Raw genomic sequence first — 21,234 nt, forward strand, 5'->3', positions numbered from 1 at the left:
GTGTACTTTTTCACAAGGGTCTATAAATTCTCCATATGAAAGTACTCAATATCTTAAACCAGCACAGATAACAGGCTTCTGATGCAACCATAATGAGGTCCATCCTAACCAGCTTTTTATAGACTTTAGACCTGAAAACTAAACTAAATATTAAGGGACATTTTTAGTGTTCTAAATAAAAACCTAAAGGACAGAAAAAAAACCTCAAAACAATGACTACAATAACCTTTTCAGAGTTATCTTGTGATTAGATCAACATTCCCTGGATTATCCAATGAATCTGCAAAATCTTACATGGGCTTTTTGTACATCAGTTTGGTTGAGCTTTATATAATTGCCATCCAATATTGTAAAGATGTTGCAACAACTTCTACAAAGTATTTAAAGAAGCCAAAAATGGGGTCTCAGATAGGTCGAAAATAGAATGAGGCATCCGTCAGTCATTCTACTTTCAGTTAAGTCTTATAAAAGTGATGAGAATGCTATTTTTGTTTTCTTTGATAAAGAATGAACCATCACTGACGTGTCATTTCCTGCCAGGCATAAGATCTTTGTGGTGAGTAAGAATTGCATCTGGTATTTTACCACTGAGAGAGATGATATCTGGGAAACCTATGATCAGCAGAAGCAAACAGCAGACAAATCAACTTATGTAAACCACATTCAGCAAGATTAAGTGTACTGTGTGTGGGAAACAGCCTAAGAAGAACCAGCTTGTGCTACACCAAAACACCAGTTACAAAAGTTTATTAAAGAGGCGTTCTATAAATATAAAAATGAAAAAATATATTAAAACACTTTGTATATGAATACATAAAACATTTAGACAAAATATATTAGATAAAAAAAAAAACAGTACAGTAAATTAAATAAATTTACAATAAAAATTACTGCTGCTTAATAGTGCAAAATACACAAATACAGTATAGATAATACAGAAATGCACTATATTTAAAATAAATAGTTAAATAATTCCATCTTATACATCAATATTAAACATTTCATGCTAAATATCATGGTTTCGATCCTGTCTTAACAGGGTCTCTTTGACCTTATGGCCATAAGTCTTGTAACTTTAAAATGGTTTAGGAGTAGAAAGTGCCTGATCTACTTTACTTAAGTGTTTACTTTCAGCCCTACTCTAATGCACAGGCGTGTATTTTTCAAGTGAAGCCCACAACCTTGATTAGGGTTGCTGTCAGCAAAGGCAAGCAGAAGATTCTGTAAGGGCATATGGCTTCTGGATGTTCTCCATGGCACCTGAAAACAAAGGAAAACATTGTTTTAATCTACTGGCACACTAAAGCGTTTGTGTGAACATAAAAGATGATAACTCAAATGAGCAAAAATGGTTTAACTGAAAATATTTCATTTAGTATCATTTTCTAATGTGTTCCTACAAATGATTATTATTTATTATAAATCATGCTATTCTATGTAGTAATATTTTTTAATTTATGTAGCCTAATTCCTGTAAGTTCTGACCTGATCCTTAAAAAATTACAGTTGATGAAGGCATTCTGAATTACGAATGTTTTTACTAAAAATTTAAACTTTGTCAAAATGATCCCTGTTCACACGGATCCGCAAAACGACTGAAAACGCTGTATTCTCCTGCCAGGCCAGTAGTTGGCGCTGTCACTTTGTAAAGAAACGCTCTGTGCCTATAGACTGAACACATAATATGCATGCAAATGACGTCACAGTGTTCACAAATTTGCCTTTTTGTAGTTTACACAGAGACGATAATGGTATCGTTTTTAAAAAATGTGCACTTTGAAACACATTTTCAAAAGTTAGTTTTTTCAGGCCCCCAAAACGGTGAAAAAAGGGACATAAAATGTTTGCGTTTTTAGTTGAAAAAGGTGTTGTGTAAATGGCCCCTGTTTTCTTTGTCATCGTTTGCCTTAGCTCTAGTTACTCATCTGTTGTCATGGTTTCTAATTAGTACCTCACCTGTTCTCTGTTCCATTGATTATCTTCCCTCTGTGTATTTATCCCTCAGTTCATAGTCTCATGTTAATGTAAAATGGATTGTGTTTGTAAGATTTCTCTCTGTTTATTAAAGACTTGTTTTATTGTCCATTCTGTGTCACGCATTGTCTTTTAGATTACACTACAGCCAACCTGTGATAGGAAGCTTGTTTCCACCATGGAGTAAAAAAAAAATATAAAGGTCAATGTGACTTTTTATCTCAGAATTTATATCTTGCAATTCAAACTGTATAACTCGAAACTGCGAGTATATATCTCAAAATTCGGAGAAAATAAGTCAGAGATAAGATAAAAACTCACAGTTCAGATTTTATCTTGCAATTGCAAGTTTATATCTCACAATTTAGATTTTTTTCCCCAGAATTGAGAGACATGAACTCGCATGTCTGAGAAAAAAGTCGCAATTGCCTTTATTTTATTTTTCCGCAGTAGAAACAAGCTTCTATATATGCAGTTGTTACCACATGAAACGCATTTAAAATGACCTGACAAAACATTTTTTCACAGTGTAGACTAACTGAAGTTTCACTTTAGAACGGTGATAAGAGTCGTCAGCAAAGTATCTTCCTGTCAATTTCTATAAGCACACACACACACACTCCCCACATGGCATGAGCGCACACACACAGATGCTTTTGATGATATCTTGAGGGCAGACCGTGGCTTTATGGGGAAATGATGTGTTTCTCTTGTGGGTAGTGTATGCCCACATCTCTCACAAACAAACATATTAACACACCTCCAATTAGACGCACTTCCTCTGTGATGAGTGTCTGAAGCTCCTCGCGTTTCTCTGTAAACTGTCGCTGTTGTGTGGTGCAAATGTGAGGGGGAAACACAGAGAAAGAAAAAAAAGTGTTAAGCAAGAGGAAACCAACTTTGTTCACGATTCACACAGTTCCCCAATACAACATATTTACTGTAATTAACTATTGATACGCAAGTTCAGGACAAGAATGATTATGAAGTGTTATAAAAATGCACTTATGTTATTAAGAAATGTTCAATATTTTTGAAGAAAATCACCTGCAGAAGATGAAGCTTGCCAAGCAATTGTCTCTGCTTTTCTGTAGCACCTCTGATAATCTCCATCCTACAGTCCACAAAAGAAGACATAAAGATTATATTCAGATCAAGAGGCATTTACAATGAAAACTAGGGTTACTAGGTTTTAAATTGTTCACAGGGTATATTAAAGTCACCATGAAATCAAATTAGAAATTTTTTCATGGAATATTGCAATTTTTATTATTAATATGCATTATAAATATGTGCACATCATTTTTTTTTTATTCATGTGCCCTCGTAATCTTTCATCAAAATAACTTCCCCTCCTGACATCTCTTCTCTGATGAAGTGTTTACTGGTGCGAAGGCTACAGTTTTTCTTGTCTGATCTGACGTTTCGCTCTGATATGTCACAATATGAAAGAAAAAACTATCACAACTTCTGTTTCATTCCGACTTTAAGTAATAACAATACAACTTCTACTATTCATTTAATTACTACTGCTTTGGATTGTGCCATTATACACCCACTCACACACATTCTATCATAGTGGCAGCTTTTGTGACAGAACGAATACAAATATTGTGATATTGTAAAAACATTGTAATAAAATCCTGTTAAATTTAATGTACAAACACTAACACTAACAAAATATAAACTACAATAGCTAAATAAAAATTATACAAATAATTTTACATCAAAGGATAAATTAATTAATTAATTTATTATTTAGAAATTATTTATTTATTATTTATTTATAAATATTTATTATTTATTTATAAATATTTATTATTTATTTATAAATATATATTTTTTTTAATTACTGTAGAGGTATGTACATGTACTGATCTCTTAAACCTACATCAACTTTATTTAAATCAAATTTAAATCTATGTAGATTTTAACCATAAATTATGGTAATTCATACTTTTTTACACTGCACAGGTTAATTAAGTGAACCGATTAACAGGTTTTACTGTACATTACATTTAATCATTTAGCAGATGCTTTTATCCAAATGAGGAGAGCAACAGAAGCAATCAAACCAACCAACAATAGGGCAAAATTATTTATAATCAACATATCCCTGCTACATATGCAAGTGCTGTGACTAGTCCCAGTTAGTCTGGCACAGTATACAGCAGCATTTTTACAGTCTTTTTACATAAAAAAAGTGTATTTAACTTTTATTTAAGGTTTAACATATCAGATTGTACCAAAGTCAATAGTGTTTAGTCTTACATTAAGAAGGAGGACGTCTGAACCAGATCCTTGATCTGCTGCTGAGTGAATCCAGCAATACACACACTGTTGACTGTGATAATAACATCACCTGAGATGAGAGACAAAGAGATTTTAGCAGTGAGTAAGTATGAATGACACTGGTTCTAGACAAAACGTGGGCAGGTGTTTTGACTCACCTGTCATTAACCCACTACTCTCTGCGAGACTGTTCTCCTTCACCCAACACACACCTGAGCCCAAATCCTGCTCAGCGCTGATGCTTCTCTCAACACTGCCTGTCTATGGACAGGGAATAAAGATCCAATCAATTCATCATCCAAAATCCAATTATCCTCTGACAGATAATAAGCCCTCAGGCAGGCATGTAATGCTTGAATGAATGGAGAAAAAAGGATGAGAATAGAGAGAGGGATAGAAGGTGGGCGGGTAATAAGGTTACCTGGATGTCAAACCCAAAAGTTTCGTTTTCTTTTCTTCTTAAAACAACAGTTTTCCTGTTAACCAAGAGAGAGACATGAGTAAGAAAGAGACAGAGATAAACAGTCCAAATCTGAGTTGTGCATGTGGGTTGAATTTGTGTAGGCTACTTAAGATGTTAATATATATATATATATATATTTTTTTTTACCGTATGCACTGCTCCTTTGTCTTGTCTTGGGACTGTAGAACCTAAAAAAATACACCACAATAGGTCATTATTAAAATTCATATCTAAAGTCATTTAGATACTAGATTAAAATATTATTTATATAATAATAATATAATTAAATATCAATTATAAAATAATTTTTAGAATCGTAGAATCAACATTTTAAAAAATAAAGTCAATGATAAAAAAAAAAATAAAAAAAAATGAGTAGTCACTTACGTTTCTTTTATGACTTTTTTCATCTTTGCTCTTTGTTTGTTTATAATCACTAGTGTTCTTCTGTGTTTTGTGTCCAGTGTTCAACAGGTTGTTTGTCGCACAGCTGCTTTTCCCCAGCAGTTTTCTTATGTATTGAACAGACGCCGACATCTTCAGAGTGTGTGTTGCTGACATCTCTGCTTCTGAACGTCACTCCTCACTCCTCCGGCTTTTACACGCGCCTCTGAACGGATGTCACGTGACAACAGTAAAGTCCCCGGACGGGGCTTCACTACAAACTTTTGAATTTACTGTAAGTTTGTCAGCGCACAATTATGGAGAATCGTGTTTAAATTCACCTTCGCTACTGACTTGTTTAAAACAAACTAAACGGCTGCATTAACAAGGTCAATTTAAAATCCATTAATCAAGTGATAAATCTGAAACTGAAAACTAAACAATTGAATTCATTTATTTTAATTTTGGCACGTTTTACGTACACTTATTATTTAAATAATTTATTTAAAATTGACAGATAATGTCTTCCATACATTAAAACAGAAATAGAGAGTTAATAAACATGATAACAACAGATTTAAATTTTCAAATAGGCTAAATAGCTAAATGCGGCTTCATTTATTAATTAATGACTACAGTTTTAAACTGCCTCAACAAACAAACAAAAAAATTAGATTTTTTTAAATAATAAAGTAGCCTATGAAAAAAAAAAAAAACAACAACATTATATCAGCCAAATCTCTACTTCTCAATAATATTAGCCTACATGTTATGTCATGTGTTTTTACCATAGACTGTAAAAAAAAGATGGTGGTTTTCACTTGAAGATTGTTTCCCTGATAGCACTACAGGTACAAATGGGGGAAATGTCATTAGAAATGAGAAGGATACAGTTATCACTGAATTATTGGGCTAATTTACAAGGCCATAGTCAAGAGCATCCAACACAAGCCACTTAAAAGCCCTGTTGGGAAAAAGAGAGGAGGAAAACGAAAAGCTTCGGATGGACAGTAATACAGAAAGCAACAGAACTTAAAGTTAATTAGTTCAAAGTTAGTCCAACTATACCGCTACCAGTAATAAAACCTTGGTTACTTTCTGACGCCATGGTAGATTTGACATTGTTAGAAAAGAAAAACAAGGATAAGGAATGTAATTCATGTAATGTGCAGTCATATATTAATGAGTACCACAGCTATGTTCAGATCTACACACGCAAAGAGATGGGAGTTGCTTTTACTGTTCCAGAGTTGTTTGTTCAGACTCAAGTTCATCATTGGCTAGCTTACAATACAGTCATGCGGAAAGTAGACCAGACATTTTAATAGAAATACAGCAAACATTATACAGAATTCAAAAGAAGGGACTTACAGTGATTTTTATGGGTACCCGCAAATATTGGTATTCAAGTAAGTGAAATGGCAGATAAGGCAGCAAAAGAAGCCATAAAGAGCAACGACATTAACTTAAGTGAAAGTGTAGGCTAAGTAATGAAATCAAGAGTATTATTAAGGAAAGGTTGAAGGTAAGGTGGCAAAAACAATGGGATATGGAGAAAAAAGGTTGATGGTTTTACAGAATTCAAAGGAAAGTGGGTAAACATGATACGGGAAGGTGTGAATTTTGTGGGCAAGAAGAAACTGTGGAACATGTTATGCTATATCAGAAATACGAGCCTGAAAGAAGGATTCTAATGCAAAATCTAGAAAAAATAAAAGGTATTTTACTAAACAACTCGGAAAATGAACGTTATAGTTTTATTTTTCAGTATCTTCGAATAACTAATTTGTGGGAGAGGATATAAAAATGTCATTTTGATCCACACTCCATACCAGTCGGTGTTAGTAATACACCATTTTGTTGTTTGTCAACCGCCAAAAAAATCTCAAAGAAGAAGAAGAAGAAGATTGCTTCCCATCCAGTAGGTGGCAGGAGAGGCGCCTCAGTCCCGGTTCAGAGCCCAGTTCAGTCATATGAAGAAGAGAAATCTAGGCGTCCCCCTTCTGCGTGCTGCTAGTTAACACGACGTAAGCTTTGTCTTTTCCACGTCCTTTTAATTGCCTCAGCTAAATAATAACGATGTAATTTAATATTTAAATATTGCTCTACATTTAGTTTTTATCCGTGATGTCTGTAATTTCTGTTTTTAAAATCTGCGTATATAATTGGTGTCTTGTATAGATGATGCGTATGGTGGTCCTGATGCTGCTTTTGTTACTAGGCGACCAGGTTGACTCGAGAGCTAACTAATAAACAAGAATAGTCCTAAGGGAACTAACTAAAATAACCACAGTGTTTAAAAACGTAATCAGTAGTTGCCGCGTTTATTCGCTTTGGTAAGTTAGATTGCCGCCGATATACGGCTGTCTACGCAACGGAGCAATGGGCTGCGCTCAATATGTCGAGATGACTCTGACAGTATTTCGCAGTTTAATTGGATGATTTAAGAACGCATTAAATGAGAACCTTTTGTTTAGAATCAATGTTAAGCACTTAATTTACTCTTTCTGCAATTGCAGTGCTATCTAACAACCGATGACTACCAAGACACCAGACATGGATGCCGAACCCAACTATCGCCGGACAAAACCGGGTAATGGCCCTTGTGAGCAACAAATTATACCGTTGTTATTTTTTTTTATTTTTTTTCTACAGACCACTGTAGGCTTACATTACTGTCACATAATACTTATAAATATTGTATAAGATTGAAGGAAAACAATTGTAGAGGCTGCTCACTGCAGAGCCATGGGTGGAGCTCCCCCTCTCTGGATGTAATTTTGGCGTAAAATGGATGGTGCTAGAAGGTCCAGCCACACCCTAACCTTACCCATAACTCTATCTGTCCAGCCATTAGATCCACATAGGTGGAGCTGGACTAGGTCAAACTCAACCCATGACGTCCAGAGAGCTGGAGCCGGATGCCATTTGGCTCTGCAATGAGCACCACTTGAATAATTGAGCAAATGTTATAATTTCATTTTAGGTGTTCGATCAACTCAACATGAAGCTTCAAATGGAGCTTCTTCTGGACCCTCTTCACAGATTCCAGGTTTGTCTCAGACTGCCGACGTCACTCCTGAGGAAAAAACTAAAGGACGGCGTGTAGGAATTCAGGCCTCTGACTCGGATTATGTTAAACTTGCAAAACAAGGAGGACAGAAGGGTAAATGTGTCTCACCTGTATAGATTTTATTTTTATATTTGTCATTAACTATGCTGTGATTACAGAATAGCGTAGTAGTGTAGTATTTATGTACAGAACGACTACTGCTTTTACAAAAATGAACACAACGTGATGGTGACAAATTTGACTGAAACATACTAAGCAGTGTGTTACCGACTGATTTGATTCAATAGCAGTTGATTTGATTGGCTTTGAAAGATGCTTATAATTATGGCCCTGCTAATCTTTCAATTCTCCTGCAGGTTTGCTGTGGCACGATGATCCTGTGGAATCAAAACCTAACAGTACCTACAAACCTTCTAATTGGTTCTCTGGCTTACCCGATAATCAAGACAGGTGAGAATTTGCAAGCCCAATAAGGTGCTGTTTTGTACATAATTTTGGTTCGACGAAGGATCCAAGATTATAAGACACCATCTCAATTTATTACAACTCATTGGCCTGGAGAAAGAAGCTATGCATGTGTCAATTAGTTCTGGTATTTAAGGCATGGCATGTTCAAGCAATTCAAGAATATTCTAGTCCGTATTAATAGGGTGACATGGAGGACTTGCATTCTTCTCTCAGAAGAAATACAGGGGTTTGTAGACACATAAAAGGGTAAACCCCAATCCATCCAATCCATGGTGGTATAAAACTGGGGTTCAATCTTTTGATCTTATGCTTGCAGAGGAGATAATGCAACTACCCCTGACGGAATCAGCAAGAGTGAGTCTAAAGGGGCCTTACAGCAACTGGACCCCCCATTTGGAACTGATAACTGTTCAGCCTGGGACAGGGATTCTGGTAATGATGACAAGGTGAATGGATGAGCACAGACCGTAAAAGCCATCGTGTATTTGAACCTTCCATTCTTCCTCCAGCCGTCATATTATAAAAAAATTTCAATTGCCATCTTGCCATCTTTTTATTTGATTTTTTTGCCACGCAAAATAAGTTTCTGCAAAAACTGGGGTCCAATCATTTTTGTATTCCTTTGTTGTGATTATGTTTTTTACTTTCTTGACTGGTTGACAAATGCACAGACCATGTTCTCTCACAGGAAAACAGGAGTTTTGCAAATTACCTTTTGTGTTTTCATGGTGAATTTTTATACATACAATTTGATAAAATTGCATGCTGTTTGGCTACTCAGTTGGGAACACTAAATACTGTAAATATTTGAGAATCATTATTTAATCAGGATTAAGGTTACTAAACAAAAAGACTTTCCATGGCAAAAACCAGTTTGACATATTTAACTATACAGAACTGGTTCTTTCAGAATGCTGACTCAAATGACTGTTGAAATGGCTCTGTACCCTGTAACATTAGATCTGCGGTTCTCACTCCATGCCCAATCATGTTCATCATATATACAGGAAACTGAATCATCTTATTGCATTATTATTCTTCCTTCATGCTTCTTTCTTTTTATTAATGATGTTCTGTATCTGTGAGTTTCCTTTTTTATTGCTGGTTGGAATTATTAATTGTGAATTAATCACTTGTTATGATTTTCATCGGCAGTGTTTTATATCATTATGTTCAATTGCGAATTAATATTAAAAATCTAATGTCCTCACACAGAATGTCAACAATGCCACATCGGAGATGCAGAAACTCTCCCTACAAGATATTGACGAGGCCAACAAGTTCAAAAAGACGTATGTGTCTCTCTCTTTTTAAAAAACAAAAACAAAACATTTTTAGCCCCTACATTATTTTCCAAATGCACTTTAATAAATATAAACTCTTGAAATGTTTTCAGTCTATATTAATATTTGATAATTGTTTCTACACTGCAGTTCCCATGATAAGAAGAAAACCGCTCCAGTCAGCATGTCCAAACTTTTAAGCTTTGGTTATGCCCAGGATGAGGATAAATCTCCCAATGATGATGATGCTTCAAGTGAGTCTTCCTGTTTTTTATTATTATATCATGAGTAGTTTGAGTTTTGCATTGTGTGAACCACAATTACAGAAGGAGGCAGCTGCAGTGCTGCTTGGTATGAAATGCAGTAAGCATTTTTTTCAAACACTGTTGATATTTTAAATCGATACCCAAACAAACACACCCCTACCCAAAAGAAACACACCCCTCCCTTCATTGCTCCACCTCAAAATATCAAACATGCTATGTAACACAGGCAACGACTAACAGCCGGCACATCACACAGCTTGCGCAAGTATGGATAAATCAGTTGGGATTCAACAACAGCAGCAGCAAATCATGGTTTTGTGAAACCGCAAAACCAATGTTACTTATCGAGCAGAAACAAAGCAACCGCAGCTTCAGTTTCCTTTCGAGAGTGGTCACTTCAACATTGTGTTGCCCAGCTACGTTGTTGGAAACCTTATAGGATAGGGCTGTCACTTTTGTGAAAAATTCTGTTAGATTTTTGAGACATAAGTGTTCATTGATTCGATTGTAAAATCGATTTTCCATGTCTAAAGACGTTTCCATTTTAAACGCCAAATATAGGCAAATCCACGGACAACTAACAGGCATTAGGACGAATGAAAAAAAAGGGCGCGCAGCGCTTGAGACGCGCACAAGTCAGCAATATTTCTGATGATTTATTGGCGTGAAGTTTAGTGCACAATGACAAACAGGAGTGCAACATTCTCGAAAATCAAAAAGCAGAGTGGATTGCCATAACATCAATGAAAAACATTACTACAGGTTTCAACATGGCTGTGTTTACGATTAGAAATGTCAAACAAATTTCACCTACGTAGGCGATTGTAGACCGTAGCCCGAATCTGTATCTCTATATGCATGAGACTGTCTGAATACCGGCAGAATTCACATTTTTGTAGTAAAAAGAGACACATTATCCAGAAGGATAATTTGCTGTTATGTGTGTTTGTCAGAGCCTGCAGTTGCTGTTTTACGTGCGTTCGCTGCGGGCGTATCATGACGAGCTGGACGCGCTCCGAGAGAAGGCCGTTAAAATCGATTCCCTATTTTCGTTTTCGAAACTTATGTTGGTTGGTCCGATCGATTGTGCAATCGATTTTCGAACGTAAAGTGACAGCCCTATTATAGGATAACGCCAGTGAATTAACTGGCCAATTGTCGCAACTATGCAAATACCGACGAGCCTTCGGGCAGTATAAAATGCAGAGGGGGGAGAATGACATCAGAATCTTTTCCTTTAGGCTGCCATCGTTAAAGACGATGAAGAAATTTCTTGACTTCTTCACTGCATCCGATGGCTACTTTTTGCAGGATTTTGCATTGCCTTGCCTGGGCCTGGCCCAGGCCCACGCTGAGGCCGCTTTCTTGGAATCCAGCTGCATGCACTGCGCTGACCTGCTGGTGCATTTTTGAGATCCAGGAGGGATATTGCTTGTAGCATTACGGGGGCGAGACCCCTTCCGTCGTCCTCTGCTGTCGCTCCATTCCCCAGTCCATTTCTCCGACGAGAGCCCTCTGCACCTCCTGCCCTCCACCCATCGTCACGGACTTTGTCTTATTCGGCTCTGGCAGAGACTCCATGTCCCTCTCGGTGTTGAAGAAAGACTGGGCAGCGTAGGAGCTGGAGCGCTCCGAAACAGAAGGCCCCATAGACCTTCAGGAGACCAGAGGAGCTTGTCAGGGTTCTTGAGAAAGGCCGTTATGGAGCTGGATCTCGCCTAGAGCGCTCCCCAGTCATCGCGCGTCCATGCCTCTTCACAGGCCTCCTTTTCCCACTTGGACGGGGTGGAAGCCCACGGCTACATGTGCATGCCCCCAGTCGGGGAGACCATCGCCGTGCATCTGTGCACTTCCCCGACCACGCTGGGCGTGGATCTCAGCCTGCCGTGCAGACTAACAGCTCACCTTGCTGATAAGGCCTACGCATCTGCTGGCGAAGCAGCGTCCGCGCTGCACTCTATGGCTGTGCTGCAGGTCTTCCAGGCCAAGCTCCTGCAGTCCCTGGACAGCGGAAATGTGGACGCAGACGCCATGAAAGATCTGCGCACGGACTTTGTGCTCATGGCAACAAAGTGCTCCGCCCAAGCCATTGGCCGTTCTATGCGCTTTATGATGTTCCTTCACCGGCACCTATGGTTAACCCTAGCTGCCCTTAAGGACTTGGACCGTAAAGCGCTCCTCAATGCTCCAATCACTCCCTCTAGCCTCTTCAGTGACGTGCAAAAGCTCCAGCCTCGTGGCTCGTTCCAGCCACCGTCGAGTTCCCGCTCTTCATTGGCACCCCTCTGCGCCCAGGACCTAGCGCTGGTTTTGAAGGTTCTCTCTCTACCCCATTCGAGCACTTGGATTCTATTGCTCTTAGGGAGCTCTCTCTCAAAAACTGCTCTGCTTCTTGCCCTTGCTTCGGCTAAGCGCATTGGAGATTTGCAGGCTCTCGGTGAATGCCGATTGTTTTGTACCCGGTGACTGTTGTGTCACTCTCTGGCCGAGACCGGGCTTCGTGCCTAAATCTCTTTCTACTCCCTTTAAGGCGCAAGTCATTTCTCTACCCGCTTTGTCTTCCGAGTCGTCAACCTCGCATGACTCTGACGCTCAGGGCACTGTTTGCCCTATAAGGGCTTTGCAGAGTTATTTACAGTTATTGCTTTGTTGCATGTTGTCTTTGGCATCTCAAGTGCTTTCGGTTAGTGAATAACCTCACTTATTTCAGGGCTAAATAACTGCTTCTGGGCACAGTCTGTTACCGCTTTAGCTGTTGATGCTGTGCATTTCTATGTGCATACTTATATGTGCTCACTGTTGTTGTGTCTGCCCTGTATTCAGGGCAGCCTGTTCACTATTCATCTGATATGCAAATTTTGGTAGTCCCTGAGCTGGCATTTCATTGGCTTAGCTCCACCTACCAGCTCTGAGCACTCCTAGCGGCGTCACCATTGGTTTAGCTATATGCTTTTGTACTCTGTGATTGGTGTAAACTTAGCCCTGTTCTTCACCCCTCTCACGGTGGGATTGAACAAGGTTCCCACAGCGTAGCTGGGCTACGCAAAGTAAAAGTGACCGCTCTCGAAAGGGAACGTATCCTATTACTGTTGTAACCTCGGTTCCCTGAGATACGGGAACGAGACATTGCGTAAGCCGGCGTGCTCGCCGGCTGTGCAAGCGTTCAGTCTTTGATTCTGACGTCATTGTCGCCTCTCTGCATTTTATACAACCCGAAGGCTCGTCAGTGTTTGCATAGTCGCGACAATTGGCCAGTTAATTCACTGGCGTTATCCCATAAGGTTTCAGGATTTCTATTAAGGGGAAGGGTTCCCACAGCATAGCTGTGCCAAGCAATGTCTCGTTCTCATCTCTCGGGGAACTGAGGTAACAACAGAAACCGGAGATGTTTTCAGGCCTTCCCGCTCTCTAACGTCTCTCCAGCGCTAGTCTCAGCTTCAGACGCCCACTGACCGTTGTCTTAACGTCTGATTATATATATATATATATTTCAGTACACACAAAGAAAATACTCACAAAATTGGTTGTTTGGGTGTTGATTAAAATTTTCAACTGCATTTTCCAAAAATTGCTTACTGCACCTTTAATGCATGTCAAATTATGTATGTAATTGAAAAATTAATTTGTGTGCATTTTGATATTTTAGGCATTACCTCTGAGCAGACAAGCACCATTGCACCAGAGGATGAATTGGAATAAAAGACAATGCCCCCCAAAACCCTTCTTCAAGAATTGTTGTTCTCTTGTATCCAATAGCTCCTTTGCATCAAACACCTGCTCTCTGCTTAAAGCAAAAACACTATTTTTCTTCATTGACTAGTTTGTGTCAGGCTCACATATATATGGTGCTTGTGATCTGTATAACTAACCCTAGAAGGAAGGAATATTTGTGAAGTCCCTAAATGAAAACTACAGGTTATGTGCACTACAAAATACATCTTAGATGCATTGAGCATTGATGCCAAGGTAGAGCTGATTTTCATATTCATTTTTCACTTATACATAAATGCTCATGTCATGGCGCAATAATGTGCCAAAACCTTAGTACACTGAAGATAACACACACATTTAAACAGATAGGATGTACTTATGCCACGTTAAACAGCTCTTTCTCACCTCACATTGTCAATGAATATGACAAAATGCGTAAGCTGCAAACATACACTATTACTTCAGCAAATCTCTGGTTTGAACACTTTAGAGTGTTCTTATGGTCTAATAGTTTACTAATTGAGTACATGATGAGCACACAAGAAGGCCATCTTACCATGAATTATTACATACAAGTAAGGAGATGCCCTTTGAGAACAGGAAGGGGGTTTAGGGAGTTTGTGATTGTGAATGTCTGTTATTAGTATTAATGTGTTGGTAAATAATAATCTCAGATTCAGTTGTTTTGGTGTTAAATGCTGTATAAGTTATGTTTACACTTGCTGTTCATGCCTATAAATGATAACTAAATAAAATTGCATGTGCATGAAATGCTTGCTGTTTGTGGTCATTGTTTTATAGGTCAGCCTCACAGGATGAATGCACTGTTATCCTTATAAGTTTTTACTTGTTTAATACATTTCTGATATTTATGTGTACTAAGTTTTCCAAAGAGGAAAACATTTTAATGCTAAAACTAAACGGAGAATAAAATTGGTAAAAACAACATTAATAAAATCATTTGTATTTCATATAATTTGACATGCACTAATAATTTAGTATTACTTATCAATGTTGAAAAAAAAGTTGTGCTGCTTAATATTTTTGTGTAAACCATGATGGAATTTTTTTTTCTGGATTCTTTGATAAATAGAAAGTTCAAAAGAACAGCATTTATTTACAATAATCTTTTCAATCTTTTAAACATCATAAATGTCTTTACTATCACTGAATAAAAGAATATAATCCAGAGGGGATGCGAAACGGGAGTTTCTGACTTCAAGATGTTAAATTTTAAAAATGAAAACAAGCAGGAGTAGTTAAATTAAGGAACGTTGCAGTAAAGGCTTCAGGTTAGTTTCCAGGTAGCGGTGACCCATACAGGATATGACAGGCCAACTTAATCATCATACCACCCTTGACTGGGGCATTTAACTTTCAGGATCTGCAATTAATCTATTCTGCAAGTCAAATAGATGTTAGACATCTGCTAAAAGCCACATGCAGACATTGTTAGAAGCTGAACAGGTTGTACTGCTCTTTTGAGCTGAAGAGCTGTGCCTTTTATACAGAAAAAAATTCACATAAACCCCTCTGTGGATGAATTTGTTAGCTAAGTATTTTATATTTTGACTGCATACTGGTATCCACTGGTATTCTTTTTGATTGGACCTGGAATGCAAGGTATGGTCAGTGGGCTGAGGTACCTGAGAATCACTAATAGTCCCACATGGTTCATAACAGCCCTGGTTGTTGAACATTGGCTGGCTTCTAACAGGTCCAAGACTCAATATGTGTGACTGGTTGGCAGAACATGAGAGGAGGCTAAAAGATGAGCCGAGGTCCAAAAACTTGATGGGTAAAGCAGAAGGTGAGGTGAACTGAGCTCAAAAAGGCTTTGGTACTCCATCTGGCAGAACGGGTATTTTGCTTACTCTGCACCTCTTAAACAGTTATGTAATGTGTGGAAATTTATTGTTGTTGTTTTTTTCTCAGTTGCCATTTGTGTTAATTATAATAAAACGAATTGCGAAACCTTTGTTTTCTTAATTATTTACAGATAACTCTTTATAATATACAATTTGATTGTGAACATTATCATCTGACAGAAGCAGTTAGATCACTCCCAATGGGAGATGCCCTTTTATCCACACGATGGCAATGTTGCCTAATGTTCATTTAGAAAAAGCCTTTAGAAAAACGTTTTTTTTTTTTTTTATCATCCTACAAAATATTTATGATGCGCTGGCTAGTCTTCGCCAAAGTTATGTGGACTTTGTTTAACCAGAATACTTTTGAAATCCGACCAACAGAAGACTAAATAAATATATCAAAGCTATTCAAAGTAACGAATTTGTGGGCGTTAATGCGCACCACGAGCAGATGGTCACTCATGTGACCGTTTAGGGATTGTTGTTTTCGCTCTGTAACCGTATTTTTCAGTTTACTTCGATGGGAACTCCATTTTTTTAATCAACTCCTGTTCGACTACATGGCAACACATTCAAATGCCCTGAAACAGCATCTCTCTATGTGGAGCGTCTACGTCACGCGCTCTGACCCTCTTGCCCAGCGCGCGAGACCCAGCCGGAGCCGCCCGTTCATCTATCGCGTGAAAACACCTTTGGAAAGAATGTCATCCTATGATTCTTTTACAAATGGATTTATCGGTGTCCGTGAATAATTTGCATTTCGGCGGTTTTGCGGTAAGTCCTGGCGATTTCGCGCAGCTCCAATGGAGCGTTGCTAACATCTGGCGCGCGCTGGCGGCGGGAATTCATCGTTGCTTTATCGCTATATCTCGTGAATCTCTCATTCAGTCAAATTCAAAACTGAGCTGTAATAGACGCTGTGGTTAGTGCACAAGCCGAGAAACTGTTCTCTTTTCTGTCGATGCCTGCTTTAAAGCTCATTCCATCTGTCTTTCTTCGTTGCAGTGATTAACTATGCAGAAAATATGCATTTGTACTATAGTTATGCGTACATAAATGGACTGATGGCCTTGTTCAATGCATAAAGCTGAATAACTTGATCAGGTGTAGTGTCGCGTCCACCTCTAATGGAGATACCTACACCTCCCATCATCATCACTGGTCCATCTTCTGACCCTGCATGGCGCATTTAGTCCATATGTTCATCACCTTCTTAACCTGGGCAATGCATTGCATGTTGCATTAGTTAGTTGCTTTAATTATAATCCTTGATGACATGTGTTATGGCACCCTACAGCCCAGTATCCCACAGCCTTCACTGTGAGGTAGGCTGGTCTCCATTATGACTGGTAGATGCTGTCACTGGGACTGAGGCTGGACCACCTTTTAGCCACTTTTCCTTATGCATAATTGAGCATCCCTCTCTGTCCTTGCTCTCAACTAACGTTACTGCTCTAATAATTGGAGCTCGACAGAATCCAGAAGAATTCTGTGGTTGTTTGGACTGTAATGACAGTGTGGAATGGATGCAGTTTCAGCTGCCTCATCATATTGACCAGAGTTTAGATTGAATGCAGGCTTGCTGCTGTGCACCATCATGTAATTGCTGCTGTGCGGTGATTTGCTTTGAGCAGTCCACAATTACAGTATGTAAAGATTGCAGGGACAATGCAACATGATGCAGTAAGACGTGGTTCCTCAGAGACTGAGCTGCATGTCTTTACACTGCATTGGCATGTTATGTGGTCTGAAGAAGCATCCCAGGGACTTGTGTGTGTGTGTGTGTGTGTGTGTGTGTGTGTGCATTTATAATGGCCAAGGCCAAGTTTTGCTATTCATTAGAAGTGATGGAATGACCTCTCTGACAGACCTATGTGGTGGTAGTGGTAACTACACAATGTCAGATGATTCCTATAAGTAACAGTTTATTACTGTTTCTCGGTCATCGCGGCTAATAGGATGGTTTGCTTGTTTGCTCTCTTCCCTTCTCCTCTGTATTTAAACCCTGTGCTCTGACTGACAGCAGCATCTTAGTAAATCCAGTGTGGAGGTGGGTGGGGATTTTAAGGACTTCTAAAGTGGATTTTGGATTTTATTTTTGTAAATGCCAGCACAGTGGGCTACTGCCATTTATGAAGTTTATCAGCTTTAAATGATTGGATTATGTATGTATGCGTGTGTTTTGCACATTAGTGATGGCAAGACCGATTCAATTCCGTGAACCGGTTCTTCTCCTGACGGTTCTTTTCAACGAACCAGTTAAAAAAGAACAATTCCATGGCTCTTTTACATCATTGTGCAATGACATCACTCTACATATTTAAAAACTTATAATACTAATATAAGTTGCATGCACTATAAACCAATGGTCCTCAACCAGGGGCCTCAACAACCTTCCAAGGGGGCCTCAAGATGACTTAAAATGATTTAAAATAAGACAAAACAAGCATTTAAATGAGCTAAATAAAACAACTAAAAACAAGATATGTTTTCATTATTTTATATATATATAAAAAAAATTATATATAGGATGTAAATCTTTCTAGTTATGCCAAGATGTTAAATATTTTATTGGGTAGAAATTGTGAGCTGGGCTAGGCAATATGGCAAAAAAAAAAAAAAAAACTATCACGATATATATTTTTTCGCTAATTATTACGATAAATATCTTTCAAAGTTTAAAGGCAGATTTTTGCCCCTGAGTGAAAGTTGAAGAAACCAAACAGTTAATTGTGGTTTTATCATCAAAACAAAAACGAGAAACACAATGAACATTTCACAAATTAACATTATATGTTTTGTCTCTTTAGAAATGCACATTTGACAGTATCTTGAGTTGGGGACGCAGATGTAAATTTATGTTCATTAACAAAAACAGAAGCATCTATAAAAATGTTAACAACCTCATTTTTATAGGTCCAAATTTGTATACTATAATTTTGCTCTAAGCTCACACAGTGTGTTTTGCTGATAAATGGACTTAATGTTCAAACGAGCAGCTCTGTTTCGTTCCGCTTTTGTTGCGTGCCATTTAATGTTTCATGGTAGCGCTTATCAGTGCCTGTAGGTTTAATTCGTTTGTTTTCAAGCCGTTCTTTGGTCCAACAACCGGTCTAGTAACAGCCACCTAGTGTATCCTGACTTTAAGGGTGTACTCACACTAGGTGATCTGAACCGTGCCCGAGCACATTTGACCCCCAAAGCCTATAGTGTGATCGCTCCATACCATGCCCGGGAATGGTTCGCTGAACCGTCCCTGGCCCGCTTAGAAGAGGTGGGCCAAAGCACTGTTCAGTTGGGCTCAGGCGAGGTACGCATATAGTGCGTACGGAACAGCTACTACTTTTGTGTGTGCTACTGTGATCATTACGACAGGAAACATCTTCTATTACTACTTGGACAATACACTTTTCAATTAATTAAATTAAATTGAGTATATAAACGTGTTTATAACGGGTCTGGTGGTTCTCACTGTATTGATGAACAGGAATTGTAATTTGTAGTTAAAGTCCCCCTGTAGTTAATAATTTTATTCCTTAAAACTCATCTTTGATCTCCAAAATGACATATTTAAAAGTTTTCCCCCCCCCAAAAAGTCTTCATGTCTTAAAATAGCTTGAATGTAACTCTACATCCTTGCCTCATTTAGTATACGAGGTTCTATGAATATGCAAATGAGCCCCGCCTCCACTCACTCACTCCAGCTCAAAGATCCACCCGTTGACGATCACACGTTGACCTGATTGGTTACAAGGTAGTTTGTGACGTCAGAAACACCAGAGATTTCATGAATATGTGAATTTGTGAATTCAAGACTTATGAATTTGCACATGATTTGTCTTAAAGCATATTAAAAACACCACATAGACACGTAAATTAAAAGCTTGATTTTCACCACAGGGGGACTTTAAGTCTAATGAAAAATATGACAGGCCTACATTGACAGTAGGATCATTGCGTAAAATGCGTACTTCTAATTCTAAATCTTGAGACCTTCACTTGCAGTTTTTAATAATTAAAAAATATCAGAAACAAATATCTGTAGTTTACGGTATATGTTTTATTCGATAATTGCCATTCACTTCACACCAGGAGATCCTCTGTATCCTTGGAAAACTTTGACAGTGGAAGACAATGCAAAAAAATGTTTTACTGTCAAGTTTTTACATACAAATATTTATTAATTTGAACTAATTAATTTTTGAATGAATCAGTTTATTAAATTATTCAAGTCAAATCTATTTCTATAACACATTTAAAAGCAACAGAGTTGCACCAAACTGCTGTACAATAAAACGTTGAGCATATAAAAGGGAAGCGGTAAAGAAAAACATGCAGCTTTCAAAATATAAACACATTAAACACAATACAATCTCATCAATGACTCATCTTGAACAAATTGGTTGAGTGAATGATTCAATGACATTCACTTGTCGCCTTGCATTGCGTTGCGATGTACACTGTGTGCATCTTTTCCACGATTATTACGTTTTCAAGACAACGTCTCAAGTTGAAAAATTATTTTGAAACTTTTGAAAACCCAAGAGAACACCAGAACGCAACGCATCCCAACACAAGAATGCATCCCAAGAATGCCCACAATAAACACATAAAGAATGATTGGGCTCAGGTGAACTCTTAATACGGGTTAGACGACTAGTCAATTTTGAAATGTGGAGTTTTTACGCTTCTAATCTTATGTTAGATCTAATCTCATTCCGTCTAATCTTAGTACTCCAGAACATCCTATCAATAGGCCACTCTTCAAAATATAATTTTATGTTATTTGCATGATCTGCTTTGACATAATAATGCAGGTAGACCAAGCTGAAAAATAGGATGTTCGTTTTATCTAGCATCCAGGAAGAAGAAAATAAGTGCATCTGCTGATCATACTATTTTTTTGCTGTTGGTTGGGGGAGGGTACTGGAAAGGGAACAGGTTGTCTTGTCATGCTGTTGCATGCTGGGATGCTGGAACACACGTTGGAATACATCTCTTGTTGCCCTGCCGTAATGCTGCCAAGAACTCCAGGCTTTCTTTGCCAGTCTAAAAAAAGTGCAATGGACAGAGATTTCCATGCAGTTTTCTTATACACCATAAACATGAAATTAAAAGTGTCCCTGGCCTGTTTGCTTGCTTTATGTATGTTCCTGGTCCTTGTGCGTGATTCATCAGTGCACATTATTCCAAAGAAATAAAGTTTGTCTGCATAATATTTCATCAAATTGTACATGATGATTCTTGAGGATGAACTTGACCTTCAGCTTCTACATCTCAGTCAAAAAGCCTCCTTAAAAGTGGATGCAGCTTGCAGCATGCATTTCATGATTAAATGAATTCCCAGTAGATAACATCAAGTCCTGCCAAATATTGTTGTAAATATCATGACACGTGCTTTTTTCAGGATACTTTGATAACAAGAATTTATTTACCTTTTGTAATTTTA

The 21,234-nt window shown here is 38.1% G+C and overlaps 3 protein-coding genes across 9 annotated transcripts in view; 2 read left to right on the plus strand and 1 right to left on the minus strand.

Moving 5' to 3' along the window:
* Positions 1–718: 718 nt before the first annotated feature.
* On the minus strand, positions 719–5,363 carry LOC307165234 (cytohesin-interacting protein). The gene is made up of 8 exons (XM_079882662.1): positions 5,117–5,363; positions 4,877–4,917; positions 4,688–4,742; positions 4,425–4,527; positions 4,246–4,336; positions 3,022–3,088; positions 2,735–2,801; positions 719–1,260 (listed from the first exon to the last, which is right to left on the minus strand). Exons 1-8 carry the CDS (start codon positions 5,288–5,290, stop codon positions 1,199–1,201), a joined length of 660 nt encoding a protein of 219 aa, XP_079738788.1. The 5' UTR covers positions 5,291–5,363; the 3' UTR covers positions 719–1,198.
* Positions 5,364–7,033: 1,670 nt separating this feature from the next.
* On the plus strand, positions 7,034–14,361 carry cUnh7orf57 (chromosome Un C7orf57 homolog). 5 transcript variants are annotated; one of them, XM_079882658.1, is made up of 8 exons: positions 7,034–7,140; positions 7,633–7,706; positions 8,100–8,279; positions 8,543–8,636; positions 8,971–9,100; positions 9,870–9,946; positions 10,088–10,191; positions 13,850–14,361. In XM_079882658.1, exons 2-8 carry the CDS (start codon positions 7,649–7,651, stop codon positions 13,900–13,902), a joined length of 696 nt encoding a protein of 231 aa, XP_079738784.1. In that variant the 5' UTR covers positions 7,034–7,140; positions 7,633–7,648; the 3' UTR covers positions 13,903–14,361. The 5 variants fall into 5 exon arrangements, with proteins under 5 accessions (XP_079738784.1, XP_079738783.1, XP_079738786.1 ...); XM_079882657.1 differs by having other exon boundaries at positions 7,061–7,140; positions 7,633–7,718; XM_079882660.1 differs by having other exon boundaries at positions 7,061–7,140; positions 7,633–7,718; positions 8,100–8,165.
* A 2,081-nt stretch (positions 14,362–16,442) lies between these two features.
* pkp4 (plakophilin 4) overlaps positions 16,443–21,234 on the plus strand; it is a 35,346-nt gene continuing 30,554 nt past the window's right edge. For 2 of the 3 annotated variants that reach the window (XM_079882637.1, XM_079882639.1), the window contains exon 1: positions 16,465–16,559. The gene's annotated coding sequence lies outside the window, so the exon portion shown is untranslated. Of the gene's footprint in view, positions 16,560–21,234 lie in introns of all 3 variants that reach the window. The other variant, XM_079882638.1, reaches the window with a different exon arrangement.

Source organism: Squalius cephalus (genome assembly GCF_949319135.1).
Source record: "Squalius cephalus genome assembly, chromosome: 10".
In the NCBI taxonomy this organism is placed as follows: Eukaryota; Metazoa; Chordata; class Actinopteri; order Cypriniformes; family Leuciscidae; genus Squalius; species Squalius cephalus.